Genomic DNA, 24,177 nt, shown 5'->3' with positions numbered 1-24,177 from the left:
GCTTAAAGCCTAAGCGTCACCGAACAATTCAAGCTTGCTGTTTTGCTGGTCCTCAGTCTTTTGTTGTGAGCTCGTTTGGGTCAGGTTGGAAGTTTGAGAAGTCCTGCTGGAATAAGTAGAAAATCACTGCAAAGCTCAAAGGAAACATGATGGGTTTTGGAGGGAGGGGGCGCCGGCTTTTCAAAGCCATGAGACCTTCCAATTGGAGACGCTGGCTTTGGTGTTGCCCTGATGTTTGTGACTGAAATACAGCAGATAAATAAAGATCTGGTTTCACGCCTCTTTTCCTTTCCCTTCTGACTTTTTTTTTTCCCCTTTGATTTCCTTCCCCATCAAACTTTCCAGAAAGCATTTTTATCGTACGTTCTCCATACTGGTAATCACATGCCTTCAGGCACACATATACACACACATGTGTGCACGCACAAACACACACACACACGGTCAGTCACTGCCACCTTCCACCTCCTGGTTATCAACCCCAAAGGCCACAGTCAGCCCCTCCCTGTCCCCGGTGCAGATGGCACTATTGGACACTGATTGTGCAATGAATTGGCATCTCCAGAGCATGGCTTCCTGTGTAATCCAACCAGCGGGATCTCCTTTTCCCAACTACATTTTAGCCCTCAAGTAGGAGCCTGAAAGTAGAGGCCCGGAGTTACGAAAATTACAGGCAGGAGATTTGGGGATGATTCTGAAACCTGATCTCTCAGGGGTGTTTTGCCTGGGACTTGCAGGGAAGGAAGGTGAGGACCACGGGATTTGGGGCCCTCTTTAACCTGGTCCACAGAATATATTCCTTCTGGAAGCCCTGACTGGCTTTGCACGGTCTCCCAGGACATTACTACTGCATTCATATCTTATTTTCTTCTAATATAAAAAGTAAGAAAACATAAAGTAATTCTGCCAAATGAGTGGTACCGGGAGCCTGATAAAGTCTGCAAATAGGGAAATGCAGCCTTCCTCTGGGTATAAACATTTCAAGGAAATCGCGAGTCATGTTTGCTGTTGTTTTGTTTTCCCAATGAAAAAAAAAAAAAAAAAAAAAACCTACTCATTTAAGATGCCCGTATTTGCAGCCTCTCTTCAGACTTAACAGCTTTCCTAAGGGGGCTGAGCCCGAGCCTCGGAGACTGCCTCCGCGCGGCCAGTCCCATGGGGCTCGTGTGCACCAGAGAGGCCCCGTGTGCAAGTCTCCATTGTTATTTGCCTGTTTAACTGCCGCTCTCACTGAGCTGAACGATCCTAAACGTGCTTCGACTTTTAGGCAACTGTTAAGACTGTAAGACCCCCGTCCTCTCTCCTTCTCGGGATGCCCCCGCCCTCCTGTCCCCCCCCCCTTTGCCTCTGGCCAGCAGTCAAGTGTTGCAGCCTCGGTGAGAAAAACCCATCCATCCCATGGAGAAGTCTGAACAGGAGGAAGTCCTGAAAGTCTAGGAAGGGCAAAGGTGATGTCACACGTGTCCCTCTCTGGGCCGGGCTGAGGTTGGCGGCGTTCAGCTACACGGCTGCAGTCATGGGGCTCTTCTGCCTGGGATCCTGGGCTCGGTAGGGGTACTGGTCTGGGCTGCCCCCTCGGGGGCCTGGTCTACCCATTTCTGGATTGGCTGGCACTCTGTGGTGCTGAAGGGGGGAAGGTGGAACATCTTGTCGGAAGGGTCCTTTATGCTGGGGGGCTGGCGGAGGAGGGTAATACTGAGGATACCGGAGGTCTGCAGCCCTCAGATCTGGGGGGCGGGGGTAGCTCCCTTTGGGAGGACGCACAGGATGAACCCCCGGGTAGTATGGAAGCTCCCTTTCCTTGTAGAGCGCTCGAGGTGTGGCCGTCAGATAGTCTACAGGATCGGCTGGTCCTCCCCTGGAAAGAGAAGAACAGACACACGTCAGTAGCTACTAAGCCAGTCCCAGCTGAAGACCCATTCCTCAGCCTCCCGTGTAGTTTGGTGTGGTCACAGCCTAGGCCTGGCCCATGGGGTGTGAACCGAAGTGAGGTCCGCCCTTAAAAAGAAGAGGTGGAATTGTCTTCTTCCTCCCTCTCCTTCCTTTTGGCCATGGGAGCTGCCATTTTAAACTATATGGAGGAAGCCATGTGCTGAGGAAGGTCCAACAACAAGAGGACAAGGGCCCACGTCCTTGACACGTCCTTGACCCATGTCAGCCAGGATGACTGATACTCAGATTGGTGCCCGAGAGAGAAATCTAACTTCTACCTGGCTTAGAGCACTGTGTGTCATCCTTCCGTGCAGTGGCCATACTGGTTTTCTAAATAAACAAGGCCGACTTCGGCTCTCCTAAAGCGGGGATGGTTTGACCCCCTCCTTGATGCTTCCCTCCCATGACAGAACAATGTCACAGCCATGGCAGTAGAAGTGTACGGGTTATTCAGGCTTATAACATTGCCTGCTTGGTCTGTGGGGCGCTGTTGACATGGACCGTGGTCTCGGTCTAACTCTGGTTAGCTTCTCTCACAGTCCCCATGTGTCCTCCCCTCTCTATAATCCCTAGAGGAAGTCCTACCCCAGAGCTGGGAATTAGCCACCTAGAACCTCGAGGTAAAGCAATTCTACCACACACCAAGAAGCACCAGCAGGCCTAGGCCAGAGTGGGAAGAGCCGAGCCAGCTCTAGGTAACGAGCAGGCACACAGAATGGTCTGGGGCCACAAGAAATGCTCACAGCAAGCGACTGACCCTGTCTGGATGTCTCTACGAAGACAACAAGCATCCTCTGACCCATTTGCTGAAACAGAAGCAGTCCGTCTCTAAACTGCGTACAGATGACTGCATCTTGTCTAGCCTGGGGTTAAACAGATGAGTTCTGTTTGCAGCTCTTAAAATCCCATAAACCTTCTGTGTTCATATTCGCGGCTATCCTCGCCCGATCCTTCCCACTTTCTACTAGTCTCCCTTCTGTAATTTTTTCAAAGGAAAAAAAAAAAAGCAACAATAATAATTAATGAAAAGCTCTTCAAGGTCAGAATCCAAATTGGGAGAGCACTTGAAAGCAATGACAGACCTCTAAGAATACAGTGTCTGTGGTTAATCAAGTACCGTCAATGAGGGTCAAAATCACCCTGTAATCTGCAGAGTTTGAGGTTAAAATGGCTCTGTAAGTTCCCCCAAATCAGTGAAGGTTGGACAGGCTCCAAGCTCTGGTGCCTGTGGAAAGTAGCATGTGAGCATGGTCAGGAGGCTGAATGATAGCGCTCTTTCTACTTTCTGATGTCTTAATTGGGCTGTGTGTAATAATGAAAGATCCTTGAGCTTGGGGTAATTTAGCTGGAGTTTTCAGATTAAAAAAATTAAATTGTTTGTGTACAGGTTATTATAACATCAACGGCTATTATTCAATGCGGTTTGCTTTGCTCTCATTGAAATTGCCCATGAGAAATGGGGCACACACGCAAAATCTGTCACTCCAGCCCTGGGAAATAAAGGGCCGGGGTTACGTCTTCCCTTTCCTTTTGAATTTTATTTTGATTTAGAAAACTTCCAGCATTCATTATGTCTTTTGTCCTAAAATATTTGAAGCTCCCCCTCCTCCCCGCCCCCCATGTCTATTTCCTTTCGGTTCATGTTCGAGATTTCCGAAACACTTAAAAAATATTCTAAACCTGTGCTTTCTCTCGAAACCCACTGAAGCTATTTCTCTGCATGAAGTGAAACATGTGGTTTTTCTGCACTCATTTTAAGCCCTTGGGATAAATCACAGACATTCGCAACACACAAACATTATCTGCCTTAAAATGAACATACAACCAATGCTCCCTCTGGACCCTCTTAGCGGGAATGTTTCCTGTTTAAAATGGAAAGAGAAAAAGGAGGAATTCCAGGCCTTGGACTTTTAGGGTCCTGGGCTCTCCGTGGAGATTTCTCTCCTTTAAAACAGAACATTATAAAAGACAGGCACACCTTGTGTTTTCTTTAATTTTTTAATTTTTTTATTTTTGAAGAGACTACCCAGGCCAAGTGGTGACAGGGCAGAATCCACCCTGAATGTCGCTGTGACCACACAGGGGTGGGGTGGGGTGGGGCAGCCAGTTGTTCTCTCTTCTCCCACAACTCACCCCTGCCGACTCCTTCACCTCTCCCAGCAAGGGACAGGCGGGCTTCTTCCCCTGGGCGGTTGGGAAGAACTCTGAGGGTTTTGTGGGCCCGTATCCTTTCCTCTGATGGGAGGTTTTACAGCTGGGAGTTTGCTTACATGTGGCAGAAACCAAGTGAGGTAGCTGTTCTTTGTCAAGAAATGAAATCATGGAAACTGTCTTTTCCCGGAGAACTCATCAAAACAGTTATTGTTTTTAATTTTTCATAGAGAAGAAAAACAATGAGCTGGCCTATGAAAACACTGTTAAGGTTCAAAGAGCGATGGAAGAATTTTCCTTCTTTGATGGGGGGGGCACTGCTATTGTTTGGAATAACTTTTTCCTCAAAACCCAGCATTTCCTACAGATTTTTGCCAGAGTGACTTCTAAGGGCAGGTGAATATTGTGTGCGTGTATGTGCACACACAGAGACCCCTGGCGCACGCGTGTGCACACACACACAAACACACAAATGATTTTTAAATAGGAAAAAAAAAAGCCCTTCTCATTAACTTGCTAGGAAAAAGAAAGAAGAATAAGGAGCTGAAAATTTAGCTTTTTTGATCTTGAGTTTCCCTTTTGTATATTTGGGTGAAGTTTAGTGTTTGTAGGAAAGCACAAAAACCAGTCCATTCAGGGGCCCTCTTGGAAGTGACCGATGTTGCATGTTTCCGGTTACCGGCCAACTTTGAGAAATCCTGGGGCAGTTTCCTCCAGAGACTATGATGAAAACAAGGACTTGAATGGCAAATATATCAGTACTTCCAGACCCCTCATTCTGCAGGTGACCTCATGAGTTTTATTTGAGTGTTACTAATTTTCCTAAAAAAAAAAAAAACCTCTTTCCATTGAAAAATCTTACTCAGGAACCATATTTACCTAAGGAAGAAGGAACTAGTCTGTTTTTGCTTTCTTTATAATATACCTCTTTGAGGAAGCGATCATGAAACTATCTATACTTCTAAAATTTTGGGCTTTTTTTCACATTTTTCATTGTTTACTTTTTTCCTATTTTATTTTATTTTTTTAAAGATTTTATTTATTTATTTACTTGACAGAGAGAGAGAGATCATAAGTAGACAGAGAGGCAGGCAGAGGGAGAGGGGGAAGCAGGCTCCCCGCAAAGCAGAGAGCCCGATGCGGCACTTGATCCCAGGACCCTGGGATCAAGACCTGAGTGGAAGGCAGAGTTTCCACCCAACCCACTGAGCCACCCAGGCGCCCCTTCCTATTTTATTCTTGATTAAGATTGTTTCTGGAGGCCAAAGGCTTCAGCTTTTGCTCGGAAAACTCATAGGAACTATCTCAGTTACGCAGTTTCCAATCACATAGATGAGGACAGCAGCAAAAATGAATGTTAGTTAACCTTTAAGCTGAAACGTGACAAGGCTGTATGGTGTTGATATGTGAAGAAACAATAACAATCACTTTCTTTACATGAGATTATCCTCTTTTTACCAGCCTAGTATGTCACCGGTTTTCATTAAACAAAAAAGGGTCTGGAAACCAGACGCTAAGCGGGTCAGAGAGCCAGCCCCCGGGTTCCAAGTCTTTACTCTATGGAAGGATGCAAGGCAAGTGCCTACTTTGCTAAGGCAATCCTGTATGGGGAAAGGGCTCAGTGTTGGAAAGACTGAGTCACTGGCAAAACCTTTTAGCTGGGAATGAAGTGGTTAAACTTACTGGAATAGAAGATGGGCCCTGAACAATCCTGAATACTCCTATTGGCCCCTGCTCTCTCCTCATTCCCTCCTGGATTACAAAGAAAGATCTGTTTTTTCTGCATTCATCCCAGTAGGTCATTCTCACTTCATGTAGGCGAAAGACCAGTTATGAACTAGCTAGAGCACAAACATCTTGAAAGAACTGAGTCTTATATATGCAGTGATCGACCTCAAAGCTCAGCACATGGCTTTGCATACCCTAGGTGCTCCATAAATGTGTGTTGAATTTGTTAATGAGGGTTTAAAGTGAAGAGAAAACTCATAAACATGCACAATAAAAGATGGTAAGAAGTGTGGAAGGGATAGAAATAGGTCGGTGGATAAAAAAATAAAAGGAGGTAGCAGACTCTCACTGGGAGCCAGAGACTGGCAAAGGTCGAGGTAAGACTGGTCTCTATTTCTTCTTCCCTGTTTGATTGAGAAATAATTGACATACATCACTTTATAAGTTTAAGTCATACAGCACGACAGTTTGCTTTACGGCTATTATGAAATGATTACAATAGTTCTAGCTAACGTCCATCTTCTCATATAGACATGATGAAAAGAAAAGAAAGAAGAATAAAGGGGAAAAAATTCTCCTTGTGATAAGAGCGCTTAAGATTTACACTCTTCACAGCTTTCCTATATATCATACGGCCGTGTTAGCTACAGTCATCATGTTCTACATTACGTGTATATTACATGGTCTCTAATTTTTAAAGAAGGAAAGGGGGAAGGAAAACAAGATGGTGGGCTGAAAAAAGGGGTTGGATTGGGTCTAACAAGGAACAACTATAAACCTTATCAGGGCATAGGTTATTGCATTTGTCTCGTTTTCTCAGAACAGAAGTATCCCCTGTTGTCTTCTACAGTACTTGAAACATCGGTATGTGCTTAGTAAATCTTGGGCTCACATTTAATTGTCTTGACTTACCAGTGAGGTCAACATGACAAAGTAGTACAGGTTAAGTGTATTCATTCAAGAATCAGTTAAGCACTGTGTTTATTATCATCTGACAAAGAAGTTTTCTTTGTTTCTGTCATAAACACAATGATCTAGGAACACCGTAATGTATCCAATTAAAAATACAATTCACAGGATCTCAAATGAAGGCCTTAGGGAGAGAATATCAAAGGTGACAGCCAGTGGCAATCACCACGGTTTCAAGCACCCGGACTGGAGGATTGATGACCACGAATAAGAGGTAGAGGTGATGTCCAGTTCCCTTCTGTCACAGCACTTCCCAGCTTTTTCTTTACTGGAACACACATGATGGATGGCTCTCATATACGCCGCTTGAGCCTCAGAGAGGCAGAGGCTAGGATTATGCAAACTTCCCTACCACCTATGGGAATGCAACGCCCTTCCCTCCCACTCAAGAAAGAATAAGGCGATTCAAGGGAGTGGGAGCAACATTATTGAGGGAGAAAACTCAAGTCTGTTGTAATTTATCAAAATAGATTATTTGCAATCTTCAGTTCAAGTATCAGTAACAAATCCTTGCAATACAGAGCTGATCATAATTCACCTACGTGTCTCCACGCCGAGCTTAAGAACCATCACTGTTTCTCATCCCATGAGCTCCCTTTAGGGGAAGGCATGGCCGGTGAGGTTGAAGAACAACAGGGAGAAACAACTGAGCTTGAGACACATTTAGGGACTAGAAGAGAGTCTGCTTCGAGAAGAGATACTTTAAGCAGGCATAAAAATAAGGTACGCAGTAAAACATGTGAAAGTCATAAAGAATTTACGAGAAGAGGCGAGTACGTCCACCTTCGGCACAAGCATGGGATTCCTCACTCAGGGAGAAGCTTCCGAAAGGCAGAATCTTGTTCGCCTTAATTTCTGTAAAATACCCTGCGTGCTATTAGCCACGAGCCCAAAGACAATTTCTTAACTTTTCCCAGGAAGCCTTTGTGGATTTCCTTTTTTGGTAAGAACTGGTGGTGCCCAGATCTGGGGTTCGGATGGGGGGAAGTAACATGATGGGAAACTCAGGGCGCTCCGAGAGGGACTCGTACCCCTTGGCAGAAAGTCGACACCTGGGGAAGCCATCGTCCTATCAGGCTTGCCATACTCAGCAGGAGCCGATGCTGACGCTTTGCGCTACAGTTCTGCAAATATGGCAAAGCTACAAGATCAGCGCAAAGACACAGTGTCGTGGGCGCTGGAGTTGCCCGTGTGATGTAGCCAGAGAAGCTTTTAGTCTGTGTTTGGAATTCCTTCCGTGTCAGGTTTCTACTTATCAGCCCTTCACCCTTCATTCCGGCATGAAGGCAGTCGCCCAGGATTAGCAGAGCCCTTTGCCATGTGGATTATGTAGCTCTGATTTCGGCACATTTCACAGAATCATAAAATATAAAATATAACAATCATTTTATGGCCGGCGTTATAGAAAGGATTTTGGAAAGGAGAAAAAAAAAATCTCCTTTTCATCACTCACGTCTCCCATTCCATTATGAGGAGTGGGCTCCTACTCTTTGTTGAGAACCGGAGTGGGAAGAGAAGGCTTGGGAGAGGCTTTTGGCCCTGGTTAACACCAAGGAAATGTTTGCGAAGAAAATGAAGGTGGAACGGTAATGACTCAGGGCTCAGAAGACGTGTCTAAAACGGCTTAAGACAGTAACGTTGATCGCCCACATTTAATGCCTTTTTTGTGTCTTTTTCAACAGTGACTATAAACACAAGAGTTTAGTTATATCCCAACTGTTTGTGCCATCCCATCCCATGAAGATGGGATCTGATGCAACCCTGTGGCAGATGTTATCTGGAAAAGGGTCCCTAAGAGTGTTTCATCCGACCCCATCAGATGGCGGGAGGTATTCCCTAAAAATGGTCCTGCCCAAATAATTTCCTTTATGAGGGGGTGTGACTTGCTAGTGGGTGCCTAGGACCATCAGAAAGAGCTGCACAAAAGCAGAGGTGGAGAAGGAAGCCCGTGAAAAGCCACACTGTTGTGAGTGGCCACAAAGAAGTCATGAAATCCATCTGAGCAACGGCTGCATGTAATTACCCCATGGTCTTTTTAACCACAGGAGAGGTTTTATCCAAAGAGAATGGTAACCAAAGGAACAGATTGTCCTAACTTGTTAGGCCACTCAAATCATTTCTCTCTTTCTATTGTAACAGTAGGCTCCGAATTTCATTATCCAAACACTGAGGATTTCATCCGATTGTCATGCAAGAGACAACGGTGCGATTTCAAGGTCAGACTTGGAGGGCCAACAGGTTCAAGAGTGTAGGGTCCGGAGTTCTAAAGATAGTTTCGCCTGCCCTTTAGGAGAAGCAATATCCAGTTTCCTGTCCACAGTCACTGCCTGGAGAAAGGACATTCTGGTGGAAAAAAAACACACTGTTCACGAGGGTGGCTTTTTCTTGATCAATTTAGATTGTATCTATTTTCGGAGTCATACATGCGATTTTTGGATAAGATATTCATGTATCTTATCTGCAGCTGATCAGATATTTGGATCACTGCCACACCTTCACCTGCCCCTGTTCCTCTGCCATTGACTTCTAAAGCCTGGGCAAGAGGGAGATTTGGGGTATAAACCTCCAGCAGTCTTAGAGCATCAGAATCCCTCTTCACTAAGGGCAAGGACCACAGTGAAGAGTCCATGTTCTCTGTGTGTGTGTGTTTGTGTGCGTGCGCGCGCATGTGTATGGAAGAGCTTCTTTCTGTATCATTTCGTTGAGACCCCAGAGAACCCTGCCACCGTGATTCTCTTCCCTTGCAATTCAGAAGCGGAAACAGAAGTGCTGAGGACAGTGCTCCTACCATCCTTGATGAGCTCAGGAATAAGTTTCCGAAGCTTGATTTAGAATCAGAGAGAGCTGAAGCCACCGGAGCCCTTTCCTGAAGGCCTCTGTCGGGGACCGCCTCCGGCCGGGCAAGTCCCCGCCATTACAAGGTGGCGCTTGGCTCACTGCCAGCAAAAGTTCTGGTGAAGCCCGCCTAAAGGAGGACATAGTCATTGGCTGTTTCAAATTTAATCAGCATAGTAACAGGACTCTCATTGGCTCTCCCCATTGTTTGGCCCCTTATTGGTCACCCTGCTCGCTGATTGGTCATGTAAACGTATATAAGTGTGTAGACTTGGGGAAATAAGGAGAGAGAAGATACACCAGAACCAGGGCTTCTTGTCGTCCTTGCGGGTCGAGGGCGACAGGCCTCCAGCAGGTCCGGTTCTATCCCAAGCATTTTCTCCGTGTTTGTTCCTTTCAACAGCTCTACAAGGTACGTACTATTATTATCCCTGGCATGCAGATGAGGCAGCTAAAGAACAGAGAGGTGAAGCAACCTGACCAAGGTCACACAGGAAGTAGCAGGGCCCAGATTCAAGGCCAGGCAGACTGGTCCAGAGGCTGCATGCTTAACCACCAAGCTAGTCTGCGCAGCCTCTAACCTCTCTTGCATCTTGCTGTCCACAGTGTGCCCAGGGGAGAGGGGTGAGAGTAATCACAGACCATCTACTGACACTGTCTGGGGAACAGTGGGTGAGTAAGAAGTGGTTGAGCGTGGAGAGGAGTCTGGAGCATGGTCATGGAGGACCATAATGCCAGAGGAGGTGTTGGGGGGATGAGGAGTATGATTTGCATTCAGGAGGGTTTGGAGCAGGGGAGTGCTGAGAATTACCCGTGGGATGGGTGGCGTGACTCCCTTTGGAGGCTCCCTAGACACCTCAAACCTTACAGGTACAAAAGTAAAGAATGACCTCTCCCTACATCGGCTGCCCTTCCCGTGGTCCCTTCGGAGAATGACAACCTACACAGTCAACTATGCCAGAAATGGAGGCTCCTCCCTGTCCTGCCCTCTCCAGCCAGACACTGGGTTCTGGAGAATGCTCTCAAGTATTCTTGGCTGTCCATTGTCACTGCTCCCAGCCAGACACTGGGTTCTGGAGAATGCTCTCAAGTATTCTTGGCTGTCCATTGTCACTGCTCAGCCTAACTCTAAGCTCCGATCCCCTCTCAGGTGGACGAGCAATAGTACGTTAGGACGAGCAGACAGGCAGGCGGAGACGTGGGCCAGCTTCGCCAGAGAGCCAGTCCCCTTCGTCGAGCCAGGTGCACGTGAGTCCAACGGGCAGTTGGATTTTGTGACCATCAAACCGGTTGCCACCAACTTTGAAGCAATTTTGAGCACATCGGCAAACATGGCACAGCTTGCAAAGATAGGTGAGATCAGTTTTGTTTCGGGGACTGTGGGATCGTTTACATTTTTGGGATGTGACACTCTCAGATTTGAATTCTCACAGCGGGGAAGAATTTTTTTGCTTATACCTGAATACAAGTTCTGCCGTAAGCTCCCCCCCCTTTAATATCAAGTCACATTTTCTCTCAGGTTTATAAGACTAAGTGAGGTTTATATAACATATTTCGTAGAACTCTGGGTTCACTTTCTGCTCTAAGAAATGAGCATGTTAGGGTTAGTACTTATGGATGGACCAGGCATCAATATAAAGATGAGGAGAGTCGGGTTTGCTTTTAGGCAGGAAGGACAGGAGCTCAGGCCCTCTACACCCTGCCTTGATTTCCTCTCCGTACAGGCTTCCTGTGAAAAGGGCTTTCCTGATCCTGCTCTCAACAGCGACCCGAGCTTCTCGGTCCCACCCTCCATGGGAGAGGGCACACCAAAGCAGGTATAGCCTGGACCCAGAGCTCCACTCGGCGGAGTCTGGATTTTGGTGATGGATTCAGCCACAATCATACTTGGGTACATTTTGGAAATTCATAGCCTCACCATTTCCCTGATGCCCAGCACCAAGGCTATGGGCCCATTCTCCAGTTTCCACTGGGTGGTAAATGGAAGCGCTTTTGGCCTTTCGGTAGCAGTTCTGATGTGGGTACTGAAGAGCCTCACGACAATTTTCACCAAACTGCGGAGGGTAATTCTGGGCCTCCCTCTCCTGCTCTGTGCTAAGCAGGTGCCAGGACCCGAGGCTGGGCCTGGTGGGCACGCAGGCGGCTCGGCCCTGGGCCCCCATTCATTCAACCCGTCTGGAGCCCAGCTCATTATGTGGCCAAGAGCTTTGGAGATGACACCTGCGTGACAGGTTTTCTAGAATATCACCTTCTATTCAGCTTTCATTTTTGCAGATGAAATGGATTTACAGCACAAAGGTTGCTGAACTGTATTGTCGAAATGATTTTCAACAAATAATGAAAGTTATTAAGAGACTCAGGTGTCGATGGCTAGCGCTGAGCTCGCCTGGCTGGCCTTGGTCTCTCCATCCTCGGACTGATCATTACATGGCTGGGAAAGACTGGTTATTAACGTCATTACAAGCCTTTTCCTTTCAAATCTCCTTTTATTGAAATCCGAGCATTCTTTGTGATTTCTCTTTCTGCACTCCTAGAGCCCAACGGTCAGCCCAGCTTCGGCGGGTTCCGCGCTCGTCTTTGATGCTGGTAAAATTGGGCAGCTAGCAAATCAAGGCTCATCACTGCTCACACTGATTGGGGCTATGAAATCACTCGGCTCTCATCATGACTCTGTCTTCATCCTCCTCCTCCTCTTCTTCGTCTTCTTTTTGTGTCTCCAGTGTTCTTGTACAGTGACGGTCCCGAGCCCTTCTACAAGCGCCCCCACGCCCCCGCCTCCGCTCCTTTTAGCGAACTAATATGTGGGTCCAGAGCCACTGATGAGTGCTTTTAAAAAAGACAGAGCAAGACAAGCTTTTATTGTGAGTGAGCTCCTTCAGATGTTATTTCAACCTACATTTGTTCTCTAACTCCCTGATTTATTGATTTAGTCCTTGAGCAATCCGAAGAAAACCGTAAATTCACCCCGGCTTCCATTTCTCTGAGCGCTGCCTTAATCTCGGCCGTATTCGGTGCCGGGGCACATGCCAGATGAAGTCACTCCCCCCTGTTTTGGCACATGCCTCCTATGATCAGCGCGGCAGCAACCTCGTTGCTTAAAATCGGTCACGAAGCTGAAGCTTTAATAATTTAAATAAAAGCTTATCATAGAAAACAAATATTTACATGTTTGAGTCGTCTAATTTAAAGAAATTAATTAAAAGTAAATGCCGAAGTGATTTAAGACTAAAGAGCCATTACCAGATAAAATGTTATTTACCATTTGCCCCGCGCCAGCTTGTTTCCAAGCTTCGGGAAAGACGGGATTCCAGGTTCTACCTTTGCTGTCATGGACCTCAAGCCTTCAGGCTTGAGATCCACAAACTAGATCTCTTTTGCTGTGGGGGTGGGAGGTGCTCTCAGGATGCACCTCAGGGTGGTGGGGAGAGCGGGGGACTCCGAGACAGAGATTGGGCTTGGACTGGGAAATGCCCCTCACAGAAATACAATCCAGGTGCCTGAACGTCTCCTGAACCCCAGTGAGCTCGGACATAAAATGGGGAGAGCAGGGCCGCCTTTCCTCCCTTTGCAGAAACTGAGTAAGAACAAACAGACCAATTACACTGAGATCCTCAATACTTGTTAGCTTGAAGTCACACTCAGTCATTTTTACAAGAAAGAAAACTACATCTTCTATAGGGAGCTTAAGGTATATGTCCAAAGACCTAGAATGAGCAAGTAAATAAATTCGTAAGCAAATCTAAAATTTATGACGGGGTGCGAACGGACCCTCTGTGTCCCACTCCATATTAATATGCATCGGTGTAGGAAATGCTCCAACAGACATTGCGAATTATAAGTCATTACAATGAATCTATATATGAACATATAAATAATAATATATATACACACACCACATATATTCATGCATTATGTATGTTCAATGTTCTTTTACAGCATATATATGTATGGAAGGGGGGTCACATTTTTTAAAAAATTCAGCTAGTTGCTGACATTGGAACATTGAGGGCTTTCACATAAAAATTCAGCTTCCCTGTTTTTCTTTAAACTCAGGCCTTGCCTTCCTTGAAGACAATACTCAGCTGGAGCCAGCCCTGGAGGTCGGGCTTAGCCCCCTCAGGCTCTCCTCCTGCAGCCTTTTTTCTCCTTGAAGGCTCCCATCTGCCCCTCTAGCTGTTCCTGATGCAGCCCCCCCCCCCCCGCCCCTTTCTGCATCACCCATCCGGGTCACAGCCTCCACTGGACAGGTGTATGTTATCCAAATTCCTCACTTTAAAGAACACAACTGTCGTGGGAAGTACATGGACGTGTCTATTACCACATGTGGTCCACCTGTAAATCGTGAACAGGAAGTTCTCCATCAAGAGTTCTGTGCAAGGGAGAGCTGCAGCGTGGAAAACCCGCCCGGGGTCGGAACTGCAAAGGCTGGGTCAGACCCCAGGGGGCTTCAGACAAGTCATTTTACTTTCCTAGACCTTATCTTCAACTCTGTAAAACGGATAGGTGCCCTCCCGGTGATGCACTCGGGGTTACAATTTCAGGACCCTTCCAGGAAACCACACAGGCTCCAGTCCAAACTGACCCGAGGTCACAGCGCTGCATTTCAGCCTGACCTCTGCTTGTGACCCTGGCTGGACCTCTTCACTTGTCTGTGCCTTGGTTTCTCTATCTGTAAAGCAATCTGGGCTTTTCTTCTCACAGGAGAGACTGCAATGATATGAGTGAAAGCGAACTGGACGGAAGTTGGGCTGAAAAGAATCTAAGATCTTAGGTGACGCTGGTGTCTCAAAGGTTATGGGTATGAAGGGAGGCTTGCTTTTAATGGGACTTCTGGATCAGAATTTGCACTCCCCACGAGGCATTATGCAGATAACGTCCCGGCCCTCAAGGTCAGACTGGGCAACCCCCTGGCAGAGGAATACCAGACCTCAGGTAAAGGAAGGGGAGGTGTGTCCCCCTCCTGAAAAAACCTGGACTCGAACTTCCTTCCTTGCTCTGTACATTTTATGAGGAAAGACTGTAGTTAACTGTTATCAGGTGGTTAAGCGAGTTGATGAGGTGTAAACTAGCCCTTTAATTGTTTTATTTACAACCTACTTAGCCCGCTCTAACATCTCACTGGGGGACTCGCTACCTAGTGATTCAGTTAAGTGAGGTTTAGTGAACTACAATTTGGTAAAACCAGGAACAGAAAAATACCTGCTGGATTTTAGCAATTTTACAGTCACTTTTAAGTAAGTGTACAGCACACTCAGTAGACGTTTAAAGTCAAGTATCATCATCACAACAACAACAAATGGAGTGAATTGTTAATTACCTTCATCACCATCATTAAAAAAGTAAATCCCTGGAAAATCAAGATGGTGGAAAATAACTAAATTTAAATCCATTTGTTCCTCTCCGGGTACTATTTCTCATAGAAAGAAATAGCTTCAGGGGGAAATTTCATTTGTCAGGGATAGGCACTCAGAATTGCTTTGAGAAGCCAAATGCTTACTTAAAAAATAATCCTCTTATCGTTCCTCTGTCATTCTAAATCTGGACAGACAAAACTCATAAGGTTAACCTAGCCCAGAGGGCCGTCTTCCAAGCTGATTGGTGACCGTGCTCTGTGTTCGAACCCCCCAAACATCCAGCACCTACAGAAAGGTCTGAGCCCCAGTCTCTTGTCTGGGATCTTACCAACCAGCTGAGGGAACAAAGAAACAGATGAAAGACAGCTCAGGGCACATATGCTGCATGCTGAGGAAGTGCCTGGGACGCCAGCTGTAGCACAGGCTTCCCATGAGCCTGAGCCGTGGCATTAGAGGAGTCTGGAAGAAGAGCTGGGCATGAGTGACAGAGAGATGGGGACGGGGAGAGAGGATGATCCTCTTTGATGACCGGAGGTAGCTGGAAAACTGCAGGTGCCGGGCAGAAAACACTCAGAGGCCAAGAAAGTGCTCTTGTTTTGAAGAGTCAAATCTGACCTGTTCCAGCCATCATTTCTTCCTGACCCCTTATGTCTGAATCAGATGTTCCCCTTGTAAACTTCTTGAGCAGCATCAGTAATGCTAGAAAATTAAGTCATGGTTGATTTAAATGTATATGGTAAGATTATATAAGGTCATGGAAAATCTTGAATATAGTGCAGACTTGATGTTTGCTTAGGGAAAGTTCTGCCTCTATGAACTGCTAGCCACTATAATGGATGATCTGTTTTCTTATTTGTCCCCCAGTAGACTGTGAGCTTCGTGATGGTAAGTACTATTATTGGGTTCATTGTTGACTTCCCAGTGCCTGGCACATGATAAGCCCTCACTGTGATATTTAGTACACGAGATTCTCTGATGATTCCTGGGGTGGAAAAAGGGTCCTCTTTTCTTTAAACTGAGAGAAAAAAAAAAGTCATGCCCCTTTGAATTTCAGCCTTGTATCTTTCCCTGCAGCTGGCATCTTGCTTGTTGCCTAGTGACCAAACACTCGTCTGGACACCAGCTTTCGCGAATGGGTTTCAGTTGTGCTGGTGGGCTCAGCCTTTCTGTGGTCAACAAGAGCACTGCTCTTGGAGTCAAAACTCCTGGGTTCGTGTTCTGGCTCCGCCACTGGCTTTGAGTGGGAAATGTCAACATTTATTTTCTTTGCTCAAAAGTGGGGATTATAATGCCAACCCCTCAGGGTGGTTAGGGGAAGACTAATCATTGGAGGCGTGTGGAAAGCATGGTGTGACTGACAAAAGCCCTGTTCAGTTGTGAGATATTGTAAGGATTAGTATTACCCCCTTCACCTTCTCCAGGCCTGAGGTTGTGCCCTGCCCATTACCATCCTTCAGGGAATGAGATCCTAGCTCTGAATCTTAATGTCCGGGCTGGGTGTCTTCATTTGCTGCTGCCTTCCTAATGCCAGTAGAGCCTTTGTCTTCAGTCTTTTACCATCTTTCAGGTGTGCTCCTTTTTGATTGTTGGGATCTTGAATTTTTGTCCAAACTGGATAGACTTCTAGGTGTCTTCTGGCTGCCATCACCAGCCCTCCTGCTTTATCTTCTTCTTCTGGGGTCTCTCCTGATCTCCTCTATCTCCAAGGATGTGTTCAGGTCTCAGCTAACTCTGAGCTGGGGAGCCCTGACCATCGACACAGATCCCGCTATGGGCGTCCAGTGATGCAACAGCAGGACACTTACATGCTCATAGCTCTGGCCTTTCCCTTAGAGGACATGTGATGTTAGGACGGTTGCTTATCCTCTTATAGTCCCAGTCTCTTCATGTGTGAAGTTGGAATAGTAAGGGTGACCTGCCTCGCTGGCTAGTCAGGGGAGCTAAGGTAGAAAATGCACTGGAAAACACTTGGCACTATACCTGGGTGTGGTAAGTGATTGGTAAATGTTGGCTATTATTATCATTGTTATTCTTCTCTCTTCTCCAAGTTTTTATTGCCTGTTCCCGATTCCACGTCTTACATGCTTTTCTCAGTCTTCCAAATACTCAAATATGTCTAGAGGCCCCTTTCTCTCTAAAAATCTGCTTTCTCCAGATGGAAATGAGGCAAGTTATCACCACTTTCCCAAAACTTATGGACTATGTTCCTTAAAAGAAGATACAAAATACACGGAAACATATACTCTCTAAACAGTTGCTCTTTTCTGTGTAGTCTAGGTTTTACCCCTATGTTGAATTATTACTTATTAGTGTGTCCAAATTGATGCCACCTTTGGATAGTCGCTGGAGGACTTGGATTGGGGGCTGTTCACGTCTTTGAGAAGGATCAACATAAGCACATGGGCAAGCCACAAAGTGAATTATAGACACATGCACCCAAAGCCAAAGGAAGTTGGGCAGCAGCCAAAAGACCATCAAGCATGGTCTTGAAAGAGACATAATATCCTCCATCTCTCCTGTCCTTTTCTTTAATATCAGATTATTTAGATGGATGAAATACTGGATTGTATTTACTTGAGGAAGCATTCCGGAAGCCTGTGGGTTAGAGGACAAGCAGATCCAGGAGTAGAAAATGTTTTGGTGCATTGATCTGATGGATAATTTTTTAGGAGTTTAGCACTCATTCTTCCTTTTATGAGTGTGTAACAAGAGCTTCTACTTTTCTCTTTCATCCTTGATGCTACCCTTCCTTCTTCCTTTGTCATCACAGTTGGGATGGAAGGAAGTTGCTGGTTTTTCCTACTTTGAATCCATTCCATCTTATCTGGGTGATAGTAATCTCTTCTTTTGCGAATTGTTCCATGCCTGCTCCCAGAGCATGTGGTTCAGGTGGAGTGACTCCCGATGTAACTGAGGCCTGGCCAGTAGAACATTCCACCCTCTGGCTACAGTGATCACCTATCATTAAGTACATATCTGATCTCAGCCACCTGGGGCAATTCTAGGACTTCCTTTGGATATGTTGAAATATGAGATTCCCTTTCTTAAGGGAGTGGCTGAGAAGACTGGAAGATAAGCTTGGTGCTGTGGGCAGCTGTCTGCACCCCACGGCGGGTGAGTTTGCCTGGGAATGGAGCTAATGCAGAAGAAAGCAGAGTCAAGAGATGGGGAGAAGGATACCAGCTCCTGATAGCAGTCTGAGTTTCCAGGTAGCTGTAGCTGAAGATAAGTCTACTCTTGGACTTTTTGGTTATATTTGCTAGTAGAGTTTTCCCCCCACCTTGTATAGAGAGGAGTATCTGAATATTTAATCTAGAGGGAGACCAATGGCCAATAATGCTTAACCTATTGTTTGTGTGTGGAGGAGGGCACCGGATGGTATAAACACATGTTCTACAGGATAACATACTTTGAAAGGGCAGATGGCCTTTCACTTTAGAAACCACCTGGGGAGGGAAAAGCTTCCTTGTAGCTCATGTTGCCTCAGCTTGGCACAGTTCCCAACATCTCTAGGGTAGAGAAGGTGAAAAGCAAAAGGTCTAGAATAATTCCCTCTTTAAACTCCAATAAAGAAGGTGTTAGGTGGGGAAAGAGAAGAACCACGTAGTATGGGAGGTTGCCAGATGGATTTTTGGTCCTGGGCAAACTTCTTGTAGACTTTGATGCCTGTGTCTATGATAAACGGTCATAACTCCATGTGCAATTAAGTTAGTCTATTTCTGAGAAAGTGAATAATCCCAAACTCTCGTCCTCTACCAATTATCCAGTAGGCGACAACAATGAGTGTGCAAATAATTAGCAATTAGTTGTATAAATCTAACACATGCCAGGAAAGTTCCTGCCTGCTCAGACCCACAGGGTAAATAAAAAGGGAGAAACCAAAATGACTTCCCCATTGTCTCGATCCCTTTCTTCCTGCTTCTCTCCTTCCTTCCAGCCAAAGAAACACGCAGTCTTTGTTAGTTCCTCATCTCTGTCCATGTTCTCTGCTCACATACACCATGGGAGAGAGGGCTGGATCTTCAGTTGCTTTGGGAAAGGAGGTCTGGAGAGCCTGGTGAGATTTTCATCTCATCCTATGTCATACTGATTTTATGAATTGGGTAATAAGGTTCACAGCATTCATTTAAGTGGCAAACAGATTATTGCATTGCCTGGGAATGTGGAAACTCAAGCCAGACTCGCTTGAGTCCTCTCCTGTGCCTTAGAAAGTATGGTGAAGTCAAGCATACCAGGTGTCTCTGAGAGGTGGGAGTTTGCCAGGGACCAGCAAGGGCCACGGCCGTGGAGGATCTCCCCAGAGCCTGAGCTCTGCCATGACCTGGGAGTAAAGCCCAGGAAAAAATGGGCCTCTCTTTTCACTTCTTTCCCCCCTCAAATTTACCGAGATATAATTTACATACAAGAAATGTGACCATTTCAAGTGTTCAGTTCCATGAGGCTTTATAAATGGACACAATGAACCACCCTCAGAATCAAGGATATGGATGGCACTTTTACTTTGTTCAACTGCTCCTTGTTCCTTACCAACTCTTAAACCGAACATTCTACAACTCCACAGAAGACAGAAAGAAAACCCCACACTTGAAAAATTCATGGCTTGTCTGGAAAAACTCCAATAACTCATGTCTGATAAAAATTGCTGAATGTATTAAAATAAAGTCAAGGTCCAGGCAGGTAATGAAAACGAGAAATTTGAGTTTTGAAAAGAATTCTCTGGGATAAATAAACCATTCAGACCTGAAACATGGAAAAACGGGCCATGGCGTCTCAATCACAATTACTCTATGGCTTTATGTACCACTCTTTGTAGAAAACTTTCTCTTAATGACAAAAATACAAATTACTGGAAATGAATTTGCTTTTAATGAAAGAATTCTCATGCCTCAATTAGAAAACCTACAAAACTTAATACATTTATTTAATAATTTAATAAAATTTCCACTTAAATTCAGTATGGTTGACAAAGGAGAACTGTCCTTTCTGACATCTTCACAGTGAAATGTCTGGAATTTCCCCCTCTAAGTTGTAAATTCTTTCTTATGTTTTGCCTCCCCGCTCTACCTTTAAATTGAGCCGAATGACTATGTGCCAGGTACTATGCAGGGCTGATGATAGTGGTGCCAAGGCAGGACCCTGCCCGTAAGGAGCCTGTGGCCTTTGCTTTCTGTATCTTAAATCCACTCCCATTTTCATCTCACTTCTTGGGGGGTCTGTTGCTCTTTACCAAGCATGGCTAGAAATGGGAAACTGGGAAAAGAGAGAAGAGCAGAGAAAAGGAAAAGAAAAGAAGTGTCTTAACTATTTTCCATGTGATGAAGACTAAGAATTCTATTTCTTTTGCCCGCCATTTCCTCATTTATTTTTCCACCATTTGTCATGACGTGGGGTCATAGCACAAATAGATTCTAAAAACCCAACTCAACAAAAGGCAAAAAACCCAAGGATAACCCAGTACCTGAACACAGAGCTCTCTCTCAGCAGCTCTACCTATGTTAGGAAAAGAGAAAGCCACAGAGAGAAGTTAAAGTCAATGCCAATAAAATGAGGTACCAGAAGCTTCTAATGATTGCTGCCTTTCTTACATGTCAGAAATTTGGAGAAGAAAATACACTGTTTCTGATGGCTGTGGTATTATTAATCAGAACACTGGAGCAGTGGTTCATTCAGTATATACAGCAAGACAGTCAGCCACCAAATCTAAATCTGGTTATATTCTTGTGCTGATTGAATCCTTTTCTTTTTGTAGCTTCTTAATGAAAACACTAAGACATAAACCCAAATCTGTACCACAAATATAATTATGGTTTATAAAGAAATTAATTAGTAAGAATAGATATTGATTTCTTGACCAGTGACATCTGTGATTTTCCAAGATGCAAGGACTCATTTAGATATCACCACTGGCTCTTTGAGACCCATGATTTCTCTATTAGCATCTTAGGCTGGACTCCACAGGGCACCTGATAGTCATGTAGGTCTTCTAGTTAACTGCAGTAAAGAATCTGGCTCCTGGGGCAGCTGGGTGGCTCAGTGGCTTAAAGCCTCTGCCTTCGGCTCAGGTCATGATCCCAGGGTCCTGGGATTGAGCTCTGCTTAGCAGGGAGCCTGCTTCCTCCTCTCTCTCTCCCTGTCTGCCTGCTTGTGATCTCTGTCAAATAAATAAATAAAATCTTAAAAAAAAAAAAATGTGACTCCTGAGACACCAATGTGAAATTTTCTTCTTGAGACCGAAGGATGAAAGTGGGTGTGCTGATGTGGAAGCTCACTTCTGTTGGCTTCATGGAAGAAAGGTTCAAGAACTTTATAAAACAGGCTGTTACCAGAAATTAAAATAGATGAAGGGTACATCCTTATAACTGTGAGTATATATTTGGTTCTTAGGATTTCCCTCTCTCTGCTTATATTTCCCATCCGTTCTTCTATGCTATCTTCTTTGTTCACTAGAGCACTTAGCATATAAATCATAATTGTTTTAAATTCCCAGTCGGAAAATTCTAACATCCATGCCTGGTCTGGTTCTGCTTGTTCTATCTCTCCAAATTATGATTTTTGTTTTGTTTTGTTTTCTGGTTTTTGCCTTTTAGTATGCCTTGTAGTTTTTTCTTGCTAACTAGACATGATATCCAGAGTACAAGGAACGTGCTGGTGAGGTGTGGGGGAGAGAGCATTCTATCGTCCTGTGATAAGGTCTCAGTTTTTTAGCGAGCCTATGCTTCTGGCTTGTGAACTTCCCAAGTGTTTCTCAGTTCGTTTCCCCCTACTTAGGTGAAACAGGGCCAGAGTGGCCTGAAGTTGAGTATTTCCCTTCTCCAGTATGGAAAGCTAGAACCTGTTTGGAATTGACCATTTCCCTTTCCTCAGGTCAGTTAGGCTCTGACAATACCCTTAGCAGGGTAGGCTTTGTTAACTAGTTTCCTCTGAGGGTATGGTTTGTTCACAAGAACAGAATACTCCAGTATATCTCAAGATGGGCCCTTTCCGACTCTCACTGCTGGAGACACAAGGGCATCTTCCTTCCTTATAAGCTATGGGGATTTGGTTGAGATCCTGGACGCAAATCTCACAATGCTGTGGGCCTTCCTATGAGTGGGTCCACCTGGAGTATATCACTCTCAGAGTTGTCCCCACTGAGCCTCCAGCAATTCATTAATTACAGGTCAGGTTTTTCCTACCCCAGCACTGGGCCTTGCAGTGGTTTCTCTTGAGTCTCTGTTCCTATAAGCCAAGACTTTTTGTATTTGCCTGTCTGTCTCTTCAATCTTTGGGGCAGTGGTTTGCCCTGTGTCCTCACCTCTCTTGCAGATCCAAGAAGAACTGTTGATTTTTTTAAAAAGATTTTTATTTATTTATTTGACAGACAGAGATCACAAGCAGGCAGAGAGGCAAGCAGAGAGAGAGGGGGAAGCAGGCTCCTCGCTGAGCAGAGAGCCCGATTCAGGGATCAATCCCAGGACCCTGAGATCATGACCGAGCCAAAGGCAGATGTTTTAACCCACTGAGCCACCCAGGCGACCCAGAACTTGATTTTTTAGTCTTTAGCTTTTTACTTGTTAAGATGAAGTTATGACTTCCAAGCTCTTTACATGCAGAACCAGAAACTAGAAGTCTCCCCCTTGTATTTGGTATCAAAGTTTGCAACTTGTGAAACCTTCTTGTTCCTTTTCCTCCTCTTCTGACTCTTTTCTTCCTTCTCCTCCTCCTTCTCTCCCTCTCCCCCTCCTTTTTAAAATAAGAAAGTATAGAGATATTTGACTAGAAACTTGCAAATCCTTTTGCACAACAGCAACTTATCATCCCATGCCAGTGCTACGTTGTCTCCAATAACTAGGCAGCAAATAAGGAGGAAAGAGTTAAGTAGAGGAAAATTTTGACTTAAACAAAATGGTGAAATTGAAACCATTTTTATCCTTACAGAAAACTCCTAAAGAAATTATATATTTTCGTGTAAATCTCAAGTCTACATAGATGGAGTGTTAATGATAGGAAGGAGAACATTTATTTCCATTGTGCCTTTAAACCAAAGAAAGAAAGACAAATCATATGGGATGAAGTGTCTGAAATGAAGAAAATTCTTCAGTCATTTCTCACCAACCCTCCTTGGATACTATAATAGAATAATAGCCTTCCACATAAAAGAATTATGGTAAGTTGACATTAGGTTGAGCTGCCATCCAATCAACATGGAAGAAGTTCGGAGCCAAAACTGTCACAGAGGTTCCGAAAGACGACAACTAATGTGTGTTTTGATACTGTCCTCCTCCTATTCAGCCTGCAGTAACTTGAACTGAGCATTGGCTTTTTATGGAGATTTATTACAATAGCATTGCCATTCAAGAATAGGCAGCCATCATCATAAATAAAGAGCAGACACACAGGGATGTGAAGATCCAAGACAGAGAATTTGTCAAGGTGGAAAAATCCCAAACTTACTTATATTGCAAATAAATACACAGGACTAAAGCCATCACTCATTAGAGGAAAATCTTGTCTTCTATCCCCCAAAAAACTAAGTCAAGCTGCCCCGATTTGGATTTCCTAACCTTGTCCAAGGAACCTTGGTCGTCCTAGAAACTGAGGCTGTCCCTCCGTGTTAGGGCACACACAGGCCACTCTGATGAAGAACAGGTGTGGATTTCCTTGAACACTGGCTCTGCTGTGGCCTGAAGGGTGATCCTGACGATCAACAGCGCTGAGAAGGCTAGCCTTTCTGCAAGAGACCACAAAGCTACTCCAATCTACTACAAAGCCCTTTGTGAAATACAAGCAGAGAAAGACAGCCGACTCCTTGCTCCCTGAATTTGCCTTAGAGTCCAAGAGGCAGAGCCCAAGTGCCTCCCCATGTTTCCTCTGGACATTGAAATCTGTGTAAGTGAACGCGTTTCCATGTCCAGCTTTGTTGTTTCAGCTGTTCCGAGAGCTGGGGATATCCATTACTCCCTGCCCTGAGACGCTGACCTGCACAACGGCTCCAGGCTCCTCTAACTGCTCCGCATTTCAATAAATGCCTGCCCCGAGTCTTCCTGAGGCCACCACTCTGGCCTGCTCATCCCCACTAAGTGATTCATTAGGTTGGATTAACCCTTTAAACACTACTATTTACCAAAGGGTCCCTGGGGCTTCTCACACACTCCATCATTTTTAGCCATTATAAACAGCCGGTCCCAGCAGGGCAGAATCCACTTTAAGGCTACTCAGGTTGACAATG

At 45.2% G+C, this 24,177-nt stretch overlaps 1 protein-coding gene across 2 annotated transcripts in view; it reads right to left on the bottom strand.

Annotated features, from left to right (window-relative positions):
* Window positions 1–1,345: 1,345 nt before the first annotated feature.
* PARD3B (par-3 family cell polarity regulator beta) overlaps window positions 1,346–24,177 on the bottom strand; it is a 1,037,391-nt gene continuing 1,014,559 nt past the window's right edge. For both annotated transcript variants that reach the window (XM_044241394.1, XM_044241395.1), the window contains one exon: window positions 1,346–1,858. In XM_044241394.1, coding sequence (XP_044097329.1) covers window positions 1,501–1,858 — 358 coding nt within the window. In that variant the 3' untranslated portion in view covers window positions 1,346–1,500. The remainder of the gene's footprint in view (window positions 1,859–24,177) is intronic.

This window comes from Neovison vison, chromosome 3 (genome assembly GCF_020171115.1).
Source record: "Neovison vison isolate M4711 chromosome 3, ASM_NN_V1, whole genome shotgun sequence".
Lineage (NCBI taxonomy): Eukaryota > Metazoa > Chordata > Mammalia > Carnivora > Mustelidae > Neogale > Neogale vison.
Note: the sequence above shows the minus strand (reverse complement) of the source record. Positions and strands in the feature narration are given on the sequence as shown.